Source organism: Xyrauchen texanus, chromosome 1, assembly GCF_025860055.1.
Source record: "Xyrauchen texanus isolate HMW12.3.18 chromosome 1, RBS_HiC_50CHRs, whole genome shotgun sequence".
Taxonomy (NCBI): domain Eukaryota; kingdom Metazoa; phylum Chordata; class Actinopteri; order Cypriniformes; family Catostomidae; genus Xyrauchen; species Xyrauchen texanus.
In genome coordinates, this window is record NC_068276.1 from 9,666,073 (window position 1) to 9,687,209 (window position 21,137).

At 37.6% G+C, this 21,137-nt stretch overlaps 1 protein-coding gene across 1 annotated transcript in view; it reads right to left on the reverse strand.

Annotated features, from left to right (window-relative positions):
* The window catches only part of lrrk1 (leucine-rich repeat kinase 1), a 202,344-nt gene that overhangs the window by 152,546 nt on the left and 28,661 nt on the right, over window positions 1-21,137 (reverse strand). Inside the window, exons 6-12 of the mRNA XM_052113495.1 lie at window positions 13,376-13,524; window positions 12,740-12,966; window positions 12,024-12,151; window positions 6,819-6,982; window positions 4,171-4,308; window positions 2,206-2,318; window positions 636-706 (exon numbers count right to left, since the gene is read on the reverse strand). Coding sequence (XP_051969455.1) covers window positions 636-706; window positions 2,206-2,318; window positions 4,171-4,308; window positions 6,819-6,982; window positions 12,024-12,151; window positions 12,740-12,966; window positions 13,376-13,524 — 990 coding nt within the window. The remainder of the gene's footprint in view (window positions 1-635; window positions 707-2,205; window positions 2,319-4,170; window positions 4,309-6,818; window positions 6,983-12,023; window positions 12,152-12,739; window positions 12,967-13,375; window positions 13,525-21,137) is intronic.

The following is a 21,137-nucleotide window of genomic DNA, read 5'->3' on the forward strand; positions in this document are numbered from 1 at the left end:
CATGAGAGTGACAAGTAACAAGAGATAATGCTAAAATTCTGTGGAGGATGCGTCCCAAATGGGTATTATACACCAGCTTTGAACGTGGCTCATCCAATAAAGTTTATAGTCTGAACTATCCATTTTATAAAATTTGTTTTAGCATTTCGTTGCCAGACAATAAGAAAATAATCAAATGTGTATTTACACTGGATTATCTTAACAAAGACATTGCCTGTGGATATTTAATAATAATAAAAAAAAATATTTCCAGTTAAACCAACTACATTGTGATCTATATGATATTATTCATACTGTGATGTGTGATGCTGGTCATACCACCCACCCCTACTGCAAAAAAGACTTAAATGTGGTGGAAGGAGCTTATGAGTCAGGCCAAAAAAAGAGAGACTTTTGGTTGAGAAAGTAATTTTGGTCACATTTTAGAAAGGCACAATTTTAGATCATGATGCCATTACCATAACAATTCAAACAATAACATATTATTATTACCATGGTGATATAATTTTTATTGCCAGGGCAGTTTCTCAGTGGTGACTTTGAAAAGCCCACTTCTGGATTAGTAATACCATAATTACAGTGTTATACTGTAATGTGCCATGGCAACGTAACCACAGTGTTTGAATATACTGTACCTGGCTCTGGGTCCCGTCTGTACCACGTTGTGAAGAAGCCCAGTTTCCTGGTTTTGGTTGATTCCCCTGTCCTGAGTTGAAGCATTTATAGTACATTCAATTTTAAATATCTATATTGCTATTCAAAAAAAGGATCATGAACTTTTCAAGTTTACAGAGTCAAGACGCTGGCTCTGTTCCAAAACCTAGTAAGCTGCCTCATTAACCCTCTGGGGTCTGAGGGTGTTTTGGGCCCAGGAGAAGTTTTGACATGCCTTGACATGTGCTTTTTTCAGTTGCTTAAAAACATATTAATGGCTAAAGTCTGATAACACTGTATTCAGCACAAACTGGGCTACAATAATATGTGAGCAACATGTGTGTAAATGTTTGTATTTCTGAGAAAATAAAGTTTATGCATGGTTTTTGAAAAAAAAAAAACTAAAATTCTAAGTCATTGAAATAAGGCCATATAACACAGAATAAACATTTGTCCACAAGACATTTGAGAACTGGATCTTATAGCCTAGAGTTTTTGCTACATAATTATGTGAAAACCATCCTGATCACTCATACAAAACAATTTAGTCATTTAACTTTTGTAAGACACTTTTAGTGTTAGAAAGGTCATTTGCAAGGATATATAATGAATATTGATGTATTCACACCTGAGGAAACAAAGACCCCTCCCCTGGGCCTATCACTGAGGAATGTGACAAAAAGAGAATGAATGTGAGGAGACTTAATGATCAAAATCAAGTTGCCCCAAAATGACTTGGTATTTTATGTTGTTTCCGCTGTAATGACGAAAAAAACAAATCCAGCAGGATGCGCTGGCGCATCCGTCCACCCCAGAGGGTTAATGCAACCTCAACATTGGAGGTTTAGATTTGGATGCTCTACAACTCTGGCTGCCTAGTCACACTAAGTGTTCATCATGTGAAGCACACAGGAGACTCAAATCACAATTGAATTTGGCATTAGCATGTTGCTAAGCTAAGGGTAAGACATTTTAAAAAGCAAAAAAATACTCTATATACTACACTAAAAAGGCAAAGCACAGTATGTTTACTTGGTTTTAGTGTGGAATTTGTAGCTACTGCTTTTTTGGCTTTCTCTGAATCTGAGCATAGTTGGCATCATCATTGTCCCTTCTTGATCATAACCATATCTTGGCGAAATCTGTAGTCACTATGTTTTGCCTTTGCACGGCACCATAGCAAACACAAATGTTGTGTTAAATGTTCCTTTTTTTAATTAAGCCATTTGCATTGATACATTTGTCATTGAATGGATCACAAGTGTATTATTAACATTTACCTCGCTGAGTCCGCCATCATGTAATTATTTCACTGAGCTTGTCAGTGCATTATGGGAATGCCTTCTCTATGTAAGAGAAATTAGAATTTACATAATATTGATCTAAATTAGAATTTAGCCAAAATATAAAAATCTTAGAAGGCAACATACTTATGCTACCATTTGGATTGTCCTTCAGACTGGAAGACTATGATACCTTAAAAAACTGACTTCATAGGCAGCTCACTTAGTTTTGGAACAGATCCTACTTATGTGTATGCATTCAACATACTTCCCGAGTTGGTTTTTGGACAGGTCTAGTGTTCTGAGATGAGAACATTTCCATTTGTTGGGAGTGGGCAGAGAAGAGATTTGATTCCCACACAACTTCAGAGAGACAATAGCCTAAAACACACACACACACACACACACACACACACACACACACACACACACACACACACACACACACACACACAGTAATTTCTCTGACTCAGTCACCTGGAGGTATTGTACAAACATTATGTTTCATCACTGTACAACTGTATTGTCACGCACTGGTAATTTTTAAGCCAATTCTCAAGTGTTGACACGATATTATGGGTACTCATGAAACACATTTATGTGTGTTATCTTAGGCATATTGCATAAGAAAGCTGGGAAACCTTTATCACTGCCATAGACAAATAGCTATTTTTTTGTCTATTTTAAATAAGTAAACTTAGGGTGGTTAGGTTAGAGTCTACCTTTCCTGTGTAATTGTTGGCTTTACTTTGACACGAAGAGCAGAGATTTTTAAGTCAAACTGCTCGAGCATGAAATTAAACTTTAAATAATAAAATATTACCTCTCTCCGTTTTTGCATAGACAATTTCCTACACACTTTCTCTTCTTTTTGTTGACATCATGCCTATCTTGAAAAACTGACAGCAAAGTAAAAGTAAAAACTCAAGTACTTTAAAATCCCTCTATCAGTATTGTTCCCCTGTAAATGAGTTAAAATGTCATGACACACTTGGCACATTTAAAGATTAGGCTTCTTGTTTTTAAAAAGTAAAAGGCATGATTAATCACACTTGAAAATTTTCCTTGAGTCATTTGTATTTGTTACCGTGACATAGAGATATAGAGGGGACATCTGACCACTCAGATGTTGTAAAAATGACGTTTACTATGAGTACAGCGCCATCATGATGTGAACACGAGCAAAACAGGTGAACTAAGTGCTGGTAGCCAATAGAGTCCACAAGTGAAATTCCTTCTATTTTCCATTCTCTACTAATTTAATACATATTTGTTCATAACAAATGATTTTACAAATATTACAGTTTGAATGAAAAATGTAACTGAAAAATTTTGTTTTTGTTTTAATGACAGCTTGCACTTGCTGGCAGGATCTCCAGTTCCAGTTTGTGTAAAACCTGATGATCAATGTTATCACAGCAAGATTTAAGAATTTTATAATGAACATCTTGTGTGCTTGCATGGACCAAGAAAATCCTTTTGTACAAAAGAGTTCATGTGCACAAAATAAATAAATTCTTCATTTTAAAGGTGCACTCAGTAACTTCTGTCTTTTTGTCATCTTGGACTTACACTGACACTTAGTGGCGTGGAAACAGCAAAATTAAAAATCAATAGTTTTCAGTTTCAGATGCCATTGAAGAAATTCACTGCCAGCTATGATTATTTTAATCAATGAATGAAAGTGTCAAATTACAGGGCAGTTACTGAGAGAAAGTGAATAGTATTGTGACTGGTCATGTGATTAACTAACATGACAGCACCCATGTGCGAACCCTGTCCGTGTAGAATAAAACAGCTTTTATAAAGTTAACGATATGACCGTAGTCTTCATTTTAAAGTGAGTTGGCCATGCTTTCCTACAAATGTTGCAAAATTGCAATTCATGTCTTTAGGAGATACACTGTATGAACTTCCATTGTATTGTAAACAATTCCAAAGTCCTAACAACTTTCATACATTTCCAAGCAAACCCTGATGGCTCTGTTCATGTAAAAGTTGAGAACTAATATTAACCAATATAGGTCATAACATTTGGTGAGGTGGAGGTTTAAAGAAATGATCAGTGGCATGACAACAGGCAGGACAGGGCACGGGATCTGATGGGGGAAGAAAATAAAAATGACCGATGGGGACACCCAACACCCCAAATGGCAAAATGGCAGAGCGAGAAAACCAACAAATTCCTAACATGACCCAGAAACGTATCCTCACCAAGCAGCACATCTCTTACCTCCAGTTCAAATATGTATTCAGGCAGCTCCTTCAGGATGTTCTCAGACAAGTCCACTTCCATCAGATGAGTCTTCCAGAAGATGGAGATAGTACCAGGAAGAAGCTCTATCTGGTTGTTTGAAGCTTTGCAGGTTTTCTGTGGGATAAAATGATCACCTGGTTATCACCATAAGCTAACAAAAAGTACCATGGTAAGATACCATGCTTTTTGGACATGGTACCATGGTGATATCATGTATTCTTCCATCGAAATTAGTGCTGCACGATTAATCACATCGCAATTGCGATGTCACCTTGTGCGTGCAAAATGCTGTGATTTTATTAAATAAATAAGTGCATGTGTGGACATGATCGCCCATTCTCTTTGAGAACAGTTTACCCATTTTCTACAAAGCTAATAAAAAGATGACCAGTCTATAATGATGACACGCGAGACGAGAGGAGCACTGCAGCTCGAGTGTCTGATAGAAACACAGATCACAGCATGGCGATATATCTTTATTTCATCCTTAATTAAAGTTCATATAATACGGGAGTGTGACATGTAAATAAGCACAAACTCCAAAACTGTCATTCTCTGTGCGGTCAGAGCTGCTTCAACCAGTCACGGAAGAGACCCAATCTGAGTGGGAGTCGAGACCGGGAGAGATTTAAAGTTCCGCCAGCTGATATGTACTCTAACACGGAGATGCTCGTCTCTCACCCCCGCTGTCTGCAGCTCGCAACGTCATCATCATGAGATCATCATGACAAGATCAATCTTGTGTGAAAAACAACATATATATATATATATATATATATATATATATATATATATATATATATATATATATATGTTTTGGATGGACAAGATTGACAAATGCTTATCAATAATACTCTTATGGCTAAAATGTTTACAGTGTTCAGTGACTAAAATATTAATATGACTAAATGTTACTAAAATATGACTAAAATGTCGACAGTTTTCATTGACTAAAACTACATAAAAAATGCCCAGACTTTGTCAAACAAAACGACTAAAAACAATAAATAGAAGGTTGACTAAATATAATAAAAACTAAAAAGGATATTTGACACAGGATCAGTTGCCAGGTCATTAGTAGTGCATTAACGCAAAGCCAACGTTTACGTGTTTTTATTGTCACTTTTTTGATCAGTATGGTACCACCTCTGCCTCATTTTGAGCCAGGAAAAACCCTGGTTTAATGGCGATATTTTGGCTTTAAGATAACCGACACTGAGCAGAGAGGGCTACTGTGCAAAACTAAAGTTGCTACATCACGTGGCAACACGATAAATTTATATCAGCACCTGAAACAGCATAGAGAAAAGTAGAAAAGTGAGATTTCAGAAAATGATCCACACACTGGACAAGAGACACCAGCGATAAGTAGAACTTTTTAGAAAGAGGATTTGGAAATACCAGTTGGTCATTTAAAAACAACAACAACCGTTTTAGTGGTTTGATTGAGTGAACCACACTTTTATATCCAGTTTCCTTTTCAAAAGAGTTTATACAAAGTATATGTTACATCCTGCTTAAATATCCCTGTTTGTTTGGACTATCTTATTTTCATGAAAATTTTTATGTTTTTATTTATTGTTCTATTTTATTTAGGTGTAATAGTGAGAAAATAACATGTCTGCAGTAATGCAAAATGTTATTATTTAATTTTGTAAAAATAATTTTAATTTGAAAACACTGTTCATTTATAGTGGTACATACAAATACACATTTCAGCATTATCAGTAATCTATTTGTGCATTTTCCTTGATAACCAAGCAAGATGAATCATGATACCATTTGTTTATTATATCGCAATCGCATATCGATTAATAAATCGATAAATACAATAAAAGTACCACCAAAATACGATGGTACATAAATATGGTACTCATTCTGTGTCATGTTGTAGGCTATATATCAAAGTATCACGTAATTACCATCTGATAGCTGGTTCACCACTTAGCATTTGGCATGGCCAACATTTTAGTAAGAGTACTGCCATCTTTAATAAGTTAATAGCCCCGTTTCAAAACCTAATCAGCTACATTGCTGTCTACTACCCAACTTTGGCAGCTGTCTTCTAACAGTAGCAAGTGTTAGGAACACTATTTGTGTGACATGTAACATTGCTGCCTATGTAAAGCGTTTCAAATATTTCTAACTTTATATTTGAAACGCTTTACATAGGCAGCAATGTTACATGTCACACAAATAGTGTTCCTAATACTCAAGACACAGGAGATTTGACTCCATTATTTCAATAGATTTCAAAATAATTTGCTGTTAGTATGTTGCTAAGCTAACAACATGATTCTCTAATAAGCATAAAAGTACATAACGCACACAAATATTGAGTAAAACTGAGCATTTTTAATAAAACCCTTCTTATACAAAAACCTTTCAACATTGAATGAATTGCCTTCTTGAATGGATTTTTAATTTCCATTGAGCTTGTGGACAAAAGAAGGTATCTTATAATCATAATGCCTTCCTTTTGTAATAGTTTTTTAGTAATTAGGTTTTTGAATATAGCCTTTGTGTTGTGTAGTCAAGGGATTGATTGCAGGTGTTTTTATATAGACTTTGGTAAAAAGAAGTTTCTGATCATATGAATAGTTTTGTTTACAGTAGGAACCCACCAGAGGACACGCCCAGGGGTCCGGGAAGCGGGCAAGTTTGTTCTTGCTGACATTGAGACTGTTGAGAGACTTCAGGCAGTGCAGTACAGAGGAGGGCAGATCTGTCAGGCTGTTGTCTGACACATCCAGCTCCTGCAGCCTACGAAGACCGATCCAGTTTGTGCCTGCAGCAGAACAGAGGGCTGTTATTACTGTAACATTAATTAAATATCAACAGATTTGTGATAAGAAACACATTTACTATAACACTGAGCAACCAATCCGGGAATACTTGCTGTACATACTGAATCAAAGAAACATTTGTTTGTGTGTGATTTAACACCACGTCAGCTTCCGTGGCAATTTTCATGGCGAAAAACAAGTTCAAATACAATAAAAGATATATAGATTAAAAACCATGTACACTTTATAAGATCTATTTTCGCTAAAAACTAATTGAAACACTGATTCAGGCCTTTCTTAACTACTTAGCTACAGCTGCACTAAGAGTAACTGCTGCCTTTTTGCAAATATTAAGCCTACAGTACCTCACTGCAATACTGGCAGACTAGTTATAACTTGCACTACAGTAACTACATAATTACTGCTTTAAACAACTCAGTATGGGTGCCTGCACACATCAGAATTGTCAGCATTTATTATTTATTGTATACTGTCTGTCTTCAGTATGTACACTGCTGTTTGTATTTATTGTCTACATGTATCATGCACAGTAGGAGTGAACTACTTACCCATTCAGCCTGGCTTGATGAAAGGAACACAAGCAGTGACAGGCACACTACTTTTAATCCTAAACTCTAAAAAAAGATGGTTCTTGAAAGGTACTTTACTGACCTTAAGCACAGTGTTGTTTCGTATTCACTGTTGTATTCATTGTTGCACTAATTCATGAGTCTGCCTGTGATAGTCTTGTAAGTCATGTTGCATGTTAAATGCTATGCACTGTGGTTTCAGGAGAGAGACTTTGTTTCATTTCTTCTCTTGTACGCAGGAGGGGAATGACAATAAACACCGCTTGACTGGACTTTACTTCAAATTCAAAAAAGAGAGTCAGCTGAATAAAACAATTTCATCAAGGACACAAAACCAGCACAATCTAACAAAAAATACTTCAGAGTCTGTGGACTCAGGCATGAGGCACAATATTGGTGAATCTTCTCCTGATATTAAAAACTTGTGTAAGCCTGGAGTGTCCTATTCGCAGAGTGATTAAATCATCTGGTCCCAGTGATTACTGAAGTACAGGATTGATTTGCGTATTTTGTTTCTGATGCATTGATCCCATTCATTTTGCCATTTGTTAATAAAGTAAGGTATTGTGATAGGGTTGAGATCTGATGGGGGTACTGAGTATTTTTAAGTGGATAATGTCTTTTTAGCAACACTAACAGGGCAAAATCAACTGTTTAATACAGTGGCCTCAAAAGATATTTGGACACTTAAGCTGCACTTAAAAATGTAGAAATGTCATTGCAATAGATCAGAAAAATATAAAACTGAGTGGCATTTATTTTAAAGAACGGTAGCAAAGCATTTAGCAAAAATATGCTTTTAGGTTCAAAATGATAAACAATAAATAAATAGTTAAAAACAAAAAATATTCAGACACTTGCTGGTTGTCAAATGTTAGTGGAACATGCTCATAATTAATGTGATGAACTACATCATTGTGTTTACCTTACTTCAAAGGGAACTTACTTCATACGCACAGTAAAAATGACCTTGACACCAGTTAGTTAAAAGTCATTATAAAATTAGATTGTTAGTTTAAAAAAAAATGCCTTTCAGCATTTGTTTACAGATGCCACTTGCCTTAATATTTTGTTATATACAGTAATGCAATTACAGTCAGACATGTCTTAAGTGTCAAAATACTTTTGGGGCAAGTGTATAAACACTACTAGAGGAAACTGAAAAGTTTAGTCTCTTGACAGAAACTATTTTAAGCTATAGCTACAGTGTATAAATGAAAATTTCACTTATTATCATGCACAGTGGTCCAATTAGTAAATATTACATGCATAGCTCAGCCTCTACAACGAAAAATTGTATGTAACCATTTTACCTATTAAGACCATTAAATATATAATGATTAAGATGTTTCAGACATCCTGTGTATTTATTTTAGTATGCATATTAACATGTTGCAGTTTTTAAACTGCATGTGTAAGCAGCAAGGCACTGTATAGCAGAACAATAATTGTAAGCAGAGTTTCAGCACTGAGCCTAATTTGCTGTGTAACATATGCTGAACTCAGCATGAAAATACATTGTAGCCCCATTTATCAACATGACCTTTTAAATTATAGACTTTTATGAAGCATCATAAAATACTGGAGTGAACTACTTACCCATTCAGCCTGGCTTGATGAAAGGTACACAAGCAGTGACAGGCACACTACTTTTAATCCTACACTCTAAAAAAAGATGGTTCTTGAAAGGTACTTTACTGACCTTAATAGTTTTATCATATCTTCCTGAAGAACCCTTTTCTGCTTAAACTGTCAACACACACTCTTCACAGGTAAACTTTTTATATGTTTTTCAATATGTCTCTAAAACATATTAACAATTAGTAGCTTTAGCAGGAACGTTGTAAGGGATAACAAATCCCATCAGCTCAGTTAAATGGTAGTTAGGTTTTACTTATTTTTCTTTCGCTTCACTTGTCTTTGAAAGTAAAACTGCTTCGAATTTAAAGTTTAGAGTCTATCGTAAATGTGCTGTTTGGGAGCAAACATTACTTTAGAGGTTGGGTAAGGTTGAAGTCATGAGTTATAACACTTTTGTTATGGTTGCAACTGTCTGTGTTGGAGAGATCAAAATCCAAGACGAACATACAATAAATTGTAAGAAGGAACTTTACCCAAGATGTTACTATTTTAAGACGATGATGGATGAATGGACGGACGGACGGATGGATTTTTATTTTCCTCAAAGAGGAAATTTGTTTCCACCGTGGGCACGTAGAAAACATAAATACAACAGCACCATTCATATTAACCATCAAAACAATCACAAACGTATATATATATATGTAAAAAAAACAAGATGAATGCAAAATGAATGCCAGAGCATAAGATGGCATTGCAATGGCTGATTACCTATGTGTTTAAAGCTCGTATAGCCATAAGAACAAAACTCCTACCATAACTGGCTTTTCTGCACATGGCTAGTCTATACCTGCGGTCAGAAGGATTTTATTGTGATTTCAGCTATCAGTGGTACGAAGCCATTAGATAATGTGAGTTTTAAGTGTCTCTCTCTTTTTTGTATTTATTTTTGCCATGAATTTATACACTATAATTAATGAATACAATGTAATTTATGTGTTCAGTGAAGATATTTCTCTATGCTTCTCCATTAATCATGTGAGCGATAAAGACTGAATTTGTGATCCAAACAGAATTTTTCACATATATTGTCCACATATACTGAAACACTGACTCTGAACCTAATTGTGCATTTCTATTCAGACCGACGCTGTTGGAACCCACAACCTCATTACCTGCAGAGTGAAGACATCATAGAGGATTGTGCAGATATTTAAGTGAATTTAGCCTTCATTACATCTATTTTGTGTTTTCAAGGGACTTTGCTCTAACTTAAAGGGATAAGTTCACCCAAAAATGAATATTCTGTCATCACTTACTCACCTTCATGCCATCCCAGATGGGTATGAATTTATTTTATTCAGCAGAACACAAATTAAGACTACTAGCTCTGTAGTTCCAAACAAAGTGAATTTTGACCAGGACTATGAAGCTCCAAAAAGCACATAAAGGCAGTGTAAAAGTAATCCGTAAGACCCCAGTTGTTTAATTCATGTCATCAGAAGTAATATGATAGGTGTGGGTGAGAAACAGATCAATATTGTTTCTCACCCACACCTATCATATCGCTTCAGAAGACATGGATTAAACCACTGGAGTCTTATGGATTACTTTTATGCTGCCTATATGTGGTTTTTGAAGATTCAAAATTCTGATCACCATTTCAAAGTTCTGACCTTCAGAGGTGAAATATTCTTCTTAAAATCTTAATTTATGTTCTACAGAAGAAAAAGAAAATCATACACATCAGGGTTAGCATGAGGGTGAGTAAATTATGAGAATTTAAATTTTTGGATGAACGATTCCTTTAAAGTAGAGATCGGCAACCTATGACATGCATGCCAGCATTGGCACGCAGAGGGGTAATCATTGGCACACCAGCAACGGAGTGAGAGGAGTAGACCATTTTATTAATATAAATTCCGCATCTGCATTCCAATCTACATCTTGATATAATCCTTCCTCATGATCACGCAGCATATTTTTATGAGCTGAATGAGAGTTTAAACAAAAAGTTAAAATGAGACTGCGGTATACCCAACAGATTTGTACAGTGTGTGCAAGCCATTCGCGCATCACGAACCAGCAGTATATCACTTTCGGTTAATCGCGTGAGTAATTGTGCCCGCTTTGCTATGGTCAGGGTGCGAGGATGACTGCCTACATTCTGTGTTTCATTTGTTTCTTTTTGCTTTCAGAACAACATGTGATGTAATAAGGAAAACACCACTATTAATCCTTGAAATTTCCAACCCAGCATACAGGCACACCCTCCTTAAACCATAGTCACACTCAAATTTACATTAAATGATTAAAAGAGAAAACATCAACCCACATTGTGGGATTCAAAATAGAAAATTTACCTTACCTTATTTGGTACTGTTTAGAACCATTTTTCTTGAGCATTTTTTTCAAGAGCAAAGGGCGCTGTCTAGCAAGTGTGTGAGGCACACACTGACCAATGCAGCAATATTAGATGCTTATCATATTACAATTAAATTGCAAAATTTGCCATGGGTGTGTAAAGTGCAGGTGCATTTATCCGGGTCGGATATGCAACACTATTTCATCCACACTGTAGCAATTGATAATTGATTTAAAGATGGCATTGCATGACTTGAAGTCTGCATCACTTATGAGGATGTGTGTTCTGCGATATGATGGTTTATCTTGGCTCTGAGACTCATCAGACTTGCTACACTGTTTTTGCATCCAGAGGTCATTTGAACAAAGGCATAAAACCCTTGCAATGTCTCATTATGGAGGACAGCAAGGTAGGTAGAGCATTCCAGCCAATCAGAATCTAGTATTCGAACAGACCATGGTATAAATATTAAATTTAAATATTTTTTAGACTGTAGTGTATGTGTACCATTGGGGATGTTGAAGAGGCTTTTGAGTTTGTTTCTGGCTGCTGAAATCCGTTGCATCTGACCAAGGTGAAGCAAACCAGCTGGCAGACACTCCAACTCATTCTCACACAAATTCACATTGCATAATCTACAGAGGACGAAAGCACAGAAATAAGATGGCACTGATTACACAGGCTTAAGGCATCTTAAAAAAGTTATGCTTTCTGTTTCAAGTTTAAAATGAGACTAGCTACAAAGAAATCAAGAAACACAAATGAGCTCTTATTAATATCTCAGTTCAATCTCTTAGACAGCAATGCAATTAAATGGAGAGCAAAAGGAGACTTTTAATCTTCCTAGATTCTTCTCCTGAGAGCAGAAATCTCACATGTGTCTCATCTAGAGTTTCAGAAGAAATCTCAACAATGTCTTAAACTTAGCAGATTTGCCAAGATAACAAAGCTAAAACAAGAATCCACAGATTTAATAAGGTAAAAAAAGACTTTAGATTTGGTGTTTTTCTCACACAATGCCATGGCTTTAGAAGACTAGGAATGGGAACTACTCAAATAAATGAAAAAGCATATGGCTTCAAAACAACATAAATGTTTTTACAGTATGTGAGTGTGTGTGTGTGTGTGTGTGTGTGTGTGTGTGTGTGTGTGTGTGTGTGTGTGTGTGTGTGTGTGTGTGTGTGTGTGTGTGTGTGTGTGTGTGTGTGTGTGTGTGTGTAGACCTGCTGCAAATGATCTCCTGTGATGACGTGGGGGTGGGCAATTCTTTGAGCTGATTGTGGGAGAGGTTGAGCGAGTGCAGGTTTATTAGACCCCAGGGCATGACAGAGGGCAGTGAGGTCAGACAGTTCTGAGACAGATCCAGCACTGTAATCTGTGAGGAGACGTCAATAAACCATCCCAGATCCAACCAGGGCAGCTTCAGACCTGACCAATCAACATGCAGAGCCTATAGAAGAGGAAGAGGTCATGAGATATACAGTGATATATATATATATATATCACACAAAAATCAGATTCCTAAAATGAAGGTAGATGTGACGTAGACGAGGTCGCAGGCTTGTTTTAAGAAAAGATGTGTAGCCATACATTTTCATAAAAACCTTAAATCTTGATGTTGACTAAAAACATTAATATCTGTGTTTTTGTCTCACAAGTGCAAACATTTGGCAGTGGATATCACACTCTGAACACATGTAGCAGGTTTCATCATGTGTGTAAAATGGTAAAAAGACAACCTAATACTGAACTTAATACTTCCGTAAAATAAATGTAAAATAAAATGCCACATTAGTGCTTATAAGCTGAGCAGAGATTTGTAAAGAATTCAGTAAGACAGGAGTGTAAAGCAGTCTCACTTGCTCCAGTCTCCCATCAGCAGGTGCGTCTTTGTCCTCCAGGAGGTGCTGTCTGAGCAGCTGTCTGCTGAAGTCTGCATGATCCATCAGAGTATAAGAGGAGAAACCAGCTCCATTCTCCAGCAGAAAACACGCAATATCCTTATTTCCTGAAGAAAAGAGATAAAAAGGCTTCAAGCTGGACTGCCTTTACCAGGAAGACCGTACTCTATTTATTTCTCCACCTCTAGGCTGAAAGAGGAAGTGTGTGGGGGAAGTGTCTGTGTGTGTGTGTGTGTGTTGGATCAAAGTGGGAAACCTGAACATAGTGTGAAAATTCCCCTGCTTTCACTTTACAGCTTGCACAGTTTATGGTGAAGACGATAGACTCAACAATTGTAGCAACATTTTTCAAACGTGTTCAAGTGCTTAATAAATTGCAATATTGTATCAAACATTATAATTCTTCAAATCCATCTGTCAGTTAACAGCTTTTTGCAAAGCTCTTTTGAGGTAATGACCCGAAGAAAGCTTGTTCTAATAAACGACAATGTTTAAATTGTCATTTAGAGCCACAGTATCCTACCCCCCTCCCCCACAGGGAATCAAGCAAATGATTTACTTATAGTTGTCTACACAAAATAAGCAATAAGCAACATTTCAATATTGAAAGAATGACAAACATTATCTTAAATGACAATAAACAAATAATAAAAAAAAAAAACTATCCTGACTAGTTATTTAAATATTCTGGAATGACCTACATATATTTCTGAAATAGCATTAAACTTTATAAAAAAAAATTTGTAAAGTGTCAATGGGATTCACAGTCACACACAACATTATGTCCCCTATAAATCATAAAATGAGTGCTTCATTGGTTCTATCTTTAAACACAAAATTGCCTATAAACTTAACTCACAGATATCCCAGTTTAAGATGGTGTCAGGTTGTATTTCATGCCTTGCATTTAATTGCAATATATATATTTGGCAATAGGTGGATAAACATTTTGTTCCCTGTGTATTGTTTAAAGGACAATGCTTGATGTATACAATGGTGACTAGGGCTGGGTGATATGGCCAACATTTTTATCACGATATACATTTACACATTGCACTTTCTTTTTTTTATTTCAAAGTTGACGGAAGAAAATAAGAAAAAAATTATTCTAAACAGTCAAAATAGTCTCTACAAAACAGCAAAGGGAGTCCAGAGACAGCCAAAGCAGTGGGGTCTGCAGGATCTTTTACCAATTTTACCGTCTTTTAAAGTTTATCAATTGAAATTCAATGTTAAAAGATCATCCGTTTGTTCTGAAGCATAGTGACATCAGTCCAGTATTTGTTGGAATATTTTTACATTAAAATCAAATATTTTTATATTTCTTTAGATTCAGATACCCAAGTATGGGGGCATAGAAGCCTTTGTGACTGTGGAATGATGCTGAATGTGGGTTCAGGGGTGTCCCGAGAGAAAATAAACAAAACTTTTTTTTATTTAAAAAGCATTTGTATATTTTCATTAAAGTGAGAGACTAGTCTACCAACTAGTAATTTTAGTCTTTCCTTATCCATTCCAGACATCTAATTAATTTTCACAAAATTAGAACAGAAATCGATTTGTTTATTATTAAAGGCTTGTAACATGCTGATTAATAAAGATACATTTAGAAGGGACAAACGTTATGGTCTAAAAGGTGCTTTGAAACTACGTTAACTCATGCAGCGCTTCATGTCTACACACATGCAGGGAAAAGTGGCAACGCGTGCGGAGCGGGACAGGGCATAAATGATGCACGTTTGTTGCTAGAGAACAATATTCAAGATTACAGCGCAGAAAGATCAGAGTTGTTGTCCACATCACTGCTGTTCTATCGCGCTCTTCACTAGAGACGATGAGAGGGCACAACCGTTGTTATTAAGTCTTGCGGTGTGGATGGAATCAATCCGGTATCTGACGTGGCCTAATCGTTAGCAAGGCAGCTAGCATTAGCAAGTTCATCCAGTCTGACCCTACGTTACCACTGGCACGTTGTGAGTGAAGCTGAGAGCGTTTTCAAAGCAGAGCGTCATGCTCGCAAGGTGGATCGTAGGATTGGCAGCTGTGCGGAGCAAGCTCTCTCCTAGTGCTGTGAGCGCCTTTGAGCGGATTTCGTCTGCCCCAGTGGAAACACAGCCTGAGAAAGCCGAACTGCAGTAAATATAGAAAATTCCTCAAAAGCATATCGTGGATTTTCTTTATCGTGATATATATCAAAATCGTTTTATCGCCCAGCCCTATTGGTGACACTGGAAAAGTTTGGAATAATGTACAGATTTTGCTCTTATGGAAAGAAATTGGTACTTTTATTCACCAAAGTTGCATTCAACTGATCACATTGTATAGTCAGGACATAATAACGTGAAAAATTAAACTACTTTAAAGATTTCTAAACCAAAAATCCTCCATGTGCAGCAATGACAGCTTTGCAGATCCTTGGCCTTCTAGCGGTCACTTTGTCCAGATACCACATTTCACCCCACACTTCCTGTAGCAGTTGCCATAGATGTGGCGGTCTTGTCGAGCACTTCTTACGCACCTTACAGTCCAGCTGATCCCACAAATGCTCAATGGGGTTAAGATTCATAACACTCTGTTCCAATTATCTGTTGTCCAATGTTTGTTTCATTGCCCACTCTAACCTTTTCTTTTTGTTTTTCTGTTTCAAAAGTGGCTTTTTCTTTGCAATTCTTCCCATAAGGCCTGCACCCCTGAGTCGTCTCTTTACTGTTGTAAATGAAACTGGTGTTGTGCAGGTAGAATTCAACGAAGCGGTCAGCTGAGGACATGTGAGGGGTCTGTTTCTGAAACTAGAGTCTCTAATGTACTTGTCCTCCTGTTTAGTTGTACATCTGGCCTTCCACATCTCTTTCTGTCCTTGTTGGAGCCAGTTGTCCTTTGTCTTTCAAGACGGGTATATCTTTGTATGAAATCCCAAAACTTTTGTGTGCTGGAACAAATAGATGTTACAGATTTTTATATTCTGTGTTTAATTTGTTAATAGATTTAATTGTTGAATGCCTGTAATTCTTTAATATTATTCTGGCATCTATACTCCTGTTTTACTTTATTCATGGTTAGAGCTCCATCTAGTGGCAAATTTGGCATTGCGTTATACCGAGATTTTCTGGGATTCACGTGCAACCGGAAATAGTGAGTGCTCTATGCGGTCAGTGATAAGATGGCTCTTGTAAATCGCCATGTTCTCTGTAATCTTTAGCCTTGCAACAGCATCGCTTGTAAGTGTTTATCTGATTTACATAGATGTTCTTTATAGTATGTATAAATGTGCTCTGTTATGGTTAAGGAGTATTAGTACTCCTCTTCCATCAGACTAACGCATAAGCCACATTGTATTCAGCGCCATTCTGCTACATTCGTTATTCATGTCTAGAAATGTCATGTTTATTCTGTAAGCATTATTAGTAAATGACATTTATGTGGGTGTTGATATGATGCTGTAATTAGTGTTAATTTCCTGGATGTTATTATTATTGAAATATGTTTGTTTATTTGTAGTTTCACTCCATGCCCAAGATCATTAAACCTGTAGACCAACAAACACCTTGTCTTCAGAGTCGTGTGAGGGAAGGGAGTTTATCTGACTGTCAAAACATCAAGCTATGTAGAGGACAGTACAGTGAAAAAGCGCTGTTGAAGGAAAATTATAACAGCAGTCTGTGAAGATTCAAGTGTTGTGTAGCGATGGAGACTACACATTCGCTCAAAACTAGATCGTGTGTGTCATGTTCACGTTCGAGCAGCTCCTCTACAAATGCTGCAGCTGCAATAGCTAGAGCTAAGGCTGAAGCAGCCAAGGCACGTTTATTGTACGCAGATGAGGAGGAAAGAATAAAAGTGGAGAAAGCCAAATTAGAAGCAAAAATTGATAAAACGGTGTTAGAAAGAGAAGCTGCTGCAGCCGCAGACGAAGCAGAAGCTTTAGAAGCAACTGCTGACATCAGTGTTCATAGTAAACATGATCTTCCACTGGAAACAGTTCCTGTTAATGTTATGCAGCGGACATGTGAATACGTTGATCAGATGAATCTACATGCAGTAACAGAATCAACATTAAAGGCAGAACATTTCCCTTCAGACGAGAGACTACGCAGCCTCACACTGAGTTAACTAAGAGAAATTCAGTTCCTGCTACACGTTTCAAGGAAGAGAGTTGTTCAGACAATGCTGAGTTTTACCACATGCAACGAGAAAAAGATTCTGCTCAACCATCACAATTCTCACCAGCCATGAATCATCCTTCTGCTAACACAGTAGAAAATAAGCAACGTGAAAGGCACACAAGTTTCCTCAAAAGCAACTCATTTTTTCCAACACCTCAACCTACTCAACCAGACAATACAGATATTTCAGACTTTGTCAGATATTTTGCTCGTCGCGAACTAGTTAACACGGGTTTAATACAGTTCAACGACCAACCAGAAGGCTTCAGAGCCTGGCAGCGGTCTTTTCAAAATGCTGTAAAGGGGTTGAAATTGACATCTAGCGAAGAAATTGACCTGTTAGTAAAATGGTTGGGAAAAGAGTCAGCTGAACACGCAAAACGCATGAGGTCAGTACACATTAATCAGCCATTGAAGGGTCTTAACATGATATGGACTAGACTAGAAGAGTGTTATGGAGCTCCAGAGGTAATCGAAAGAGCCTTGTTTGAGCGTGTTGAAAAGTTTCCGAGAATTACAAGCAGAGATTACTTAAAACTTCATGAATTGAAGGATCTGCTTATGGAAATAGAGTCAGCAAAAGCTGACAGATATCTTCCAGGTTTGTCATACTTGGAAACAGCTAGGGGCATGTTCAAAAGCTGCCATTTAATCTACAAGAAAAGTGGCTGTCACATGGTTCTGGTTACAAAGAGAGGTACAGTGTTTCATTTCCTCCCTTTGGGGTCTTGGTTGAATTTGTAAGCCAGCAAGCTAGAGTAAGGAACGACCCGGGGTTCAACTTTTCGGCTCTAACAGATTCAATGCATAAAGCAGACAAGGCTAGTTTGAAGCCAAGCAAATCAAGAGAAGCCTCAGTCAATAAGATAAGTGTATCTTACCCAGTTCCTTTTGAAATAGATAAAGATAAAGAGATAATTGAGGATGAAAAAAGACTTTGTCCCATTCACAGAAGACCTCACTTACTAAGGAAGTGCCGTTCCTTCCGTGAGAAGCCGTTAGAGGAACGTTTTGCATTTTTGAAAGAAAAAAATAATCTGTTTCAAGTGTTGCTTAGCCACAACACACATCGCTAAGAACTGCAGATATTTTACTAAATGTTCTGAGTGTGGAAGTGAGAATCACATTTCGGCATTACACCCAGGCCCAGCTTCAAAAGCTCAAGTAGTCGCCTCCTCACCACAGCATGGCGGGGAGGGAGTTTCTACGCCTCAGATAGAGGTGGAAGCTCATTACACTGAAGTTTGCAAAGGGGATCTTAGTAATAAAACCTGTTCAAAAGTTAGCTTGGTGAAAGTCTATCCAAAAGGACAGCCTGAGAAAGCAATGAAAGTCTATGTGATTCTTGATGAGCAGAGTAATAGGTCATTAGCTCGTTCTGAATTCTTTGACGTCTTCAAAGAAAATGGCCTAGCTTCTCCGTATACCCTTAGAACTTGTTCTGGAGTGACCGAGACCATCGGTCGAAAGGCATCAGGCTACCAAATAGAGTCAGTGGATGGAAAGGTAACCATCTCCCTACCAAGCTTGCTAGAGTGTAACAACATTCCTGACAATAGAGCGGAGATTCCGACACCCAGTGCTGCTCTCTATCACGCTCACCTGAAGCCCGTAGCTCCATTCTTATCAGAGTTAGATCCAGATGCTTCTATCATGATTCTACTTGGTCGTGGTATCATTAGAGTCCACAAGGTTCGCAGACAAGTAAACGGTCCCCATGACGCTCCTTATGCCCAGAAGCTGGATCTAGGATGGGTGATAGTTGGTAATGTCTGTCTGAACGGTATTCATAAGTCTACCACTGTGAGCACCTTCTTCACTAACACAAAAGAGCAGCGCCCATCCATCTTTGATCCCTGTCCAAATGTTTTTCATGTGAAAGAGAGAAACAGTAAAGGTTGGAGAAATTGCCATGAGACGTGTTCTATGGAGCAACTTGTCCACAATCTCAAAGGTGTTCAGTTTGGCCAAGAAGTGTTTAAGGTTTCTTGTGATGACAACAAAGTGGCTCCATCTATCAATGACCTGTCGTTTCTTCACATTCTGGAATTAGAGCTGAAAAAGGATGAAAGCAACAGCTGGGTGGCACCATTGCCTTTTAAAGCCCCAAGGTGCAGACTCCCTAATAACAAAGTTCAAGCCATAAAAAGATTGTCAGCCTTGAGACGTAGTCTAGAGAGTAACCCAGAGATGAAACAGCATTGCTTTACCTTTATGAGTAAAGTTTTCAACAACAAGCATGCTGAAGAAGCTCCCACTCTTATGGAAGGAGAAGAGTGCTGGTATCTGCCTCTCTTTGGCATATATCACCCTAAAAAACCCAGAAAGATAAGAGTTGTCTTTGATTCCAGTGCTCGTTATGAGAATGTCTCGTTGAATGATGTTCTTTTATCGGGACCAGACCTGAACAACACCCTTCTTGGGGTGATTCTGCGATTTCGCAAGGAAGCTGTAGCCATAACAGCTGACATTGAACAAATGTTCTACTGTTTCTTAGTAAGAGAGGAAGATCGCAACTTCCTAAGGTTTCTGTGGTTCAGTAATAATGACCCATCCGAAGACATTATTGAATATCGTATGCGGGTCCATGTTTTTGGCAACAGTCCATCACCTGCGGTAGCCACATACTGTCTTCAGCAGTCGGTCAAAGACGGCGAACCTTAAGTCAAGAACTTTGTGAACCGTGACTTCTATGTTGATGATGGTTTGAAGTCTCTTCCTACAGTCAAAGAGGCGGTGGATCTGCTCAAAAACACGCAAAAGTCTCTTGCTAGCTACAACTTAAGACTGCACAAGATAGCTTCAAACAGCAAAGAGGTTCTGAAAGCCTTCCCAACACAAGATCATGCCAGTGATCTCAAAGATTTGGATCTTGGATCTGATATGCTTCCTATGCAGTGCAGTTTAGGTTTGAATTGGAGTCTGAAATCTGACACTTTTACCTTCAAAATAGTTACGGAGTCAAAACCCTTTACTCATCGAGGTGTTCTATCCACCATTAATAGCATCTTTGACCCCTTGGGTTTGGTAGCTCCAGTAACAATCCATGGAAAATCAATCATGAGAGAGCTTAACAACCATAACGATGATTGGGATTCTCCTCTACCCAAAGAAATGGAACAAAAATGGGACATGTGGCGACTTTCACTTAAAGATTTAAGTGAGGTACACATTCCAAGATGTTACACAAATATATCACCTTCTACAGCTGCACGAAGGGAGTTATTTGTCTTCTCTGATGCATCAACAAAAGCCATAGCCGCTGTGGTCTACCTCAGAGTAACAGATTTAGATGGAATCGGCCATCTCGGCTTCGTCATGGGTAAAGCAAAACTCAGCCCAGAACAAACAATTCCTCGTCTCGAGTTGTGTGCTGCGGGTCTGGCAGTAGAACTGGCAGAGTTCATCACTTCAGAAATTGACCTACCCTTGGATGGCACTACTTACTTTACAGATAGTAAGGTAGTCCTAGGTTACATATGTAATGAGTCTCGTCGATTCTATGTATATGTCAGCAATTGTGTCCTTCGGAATCGTAAGTCTTCACGTCCAAATCA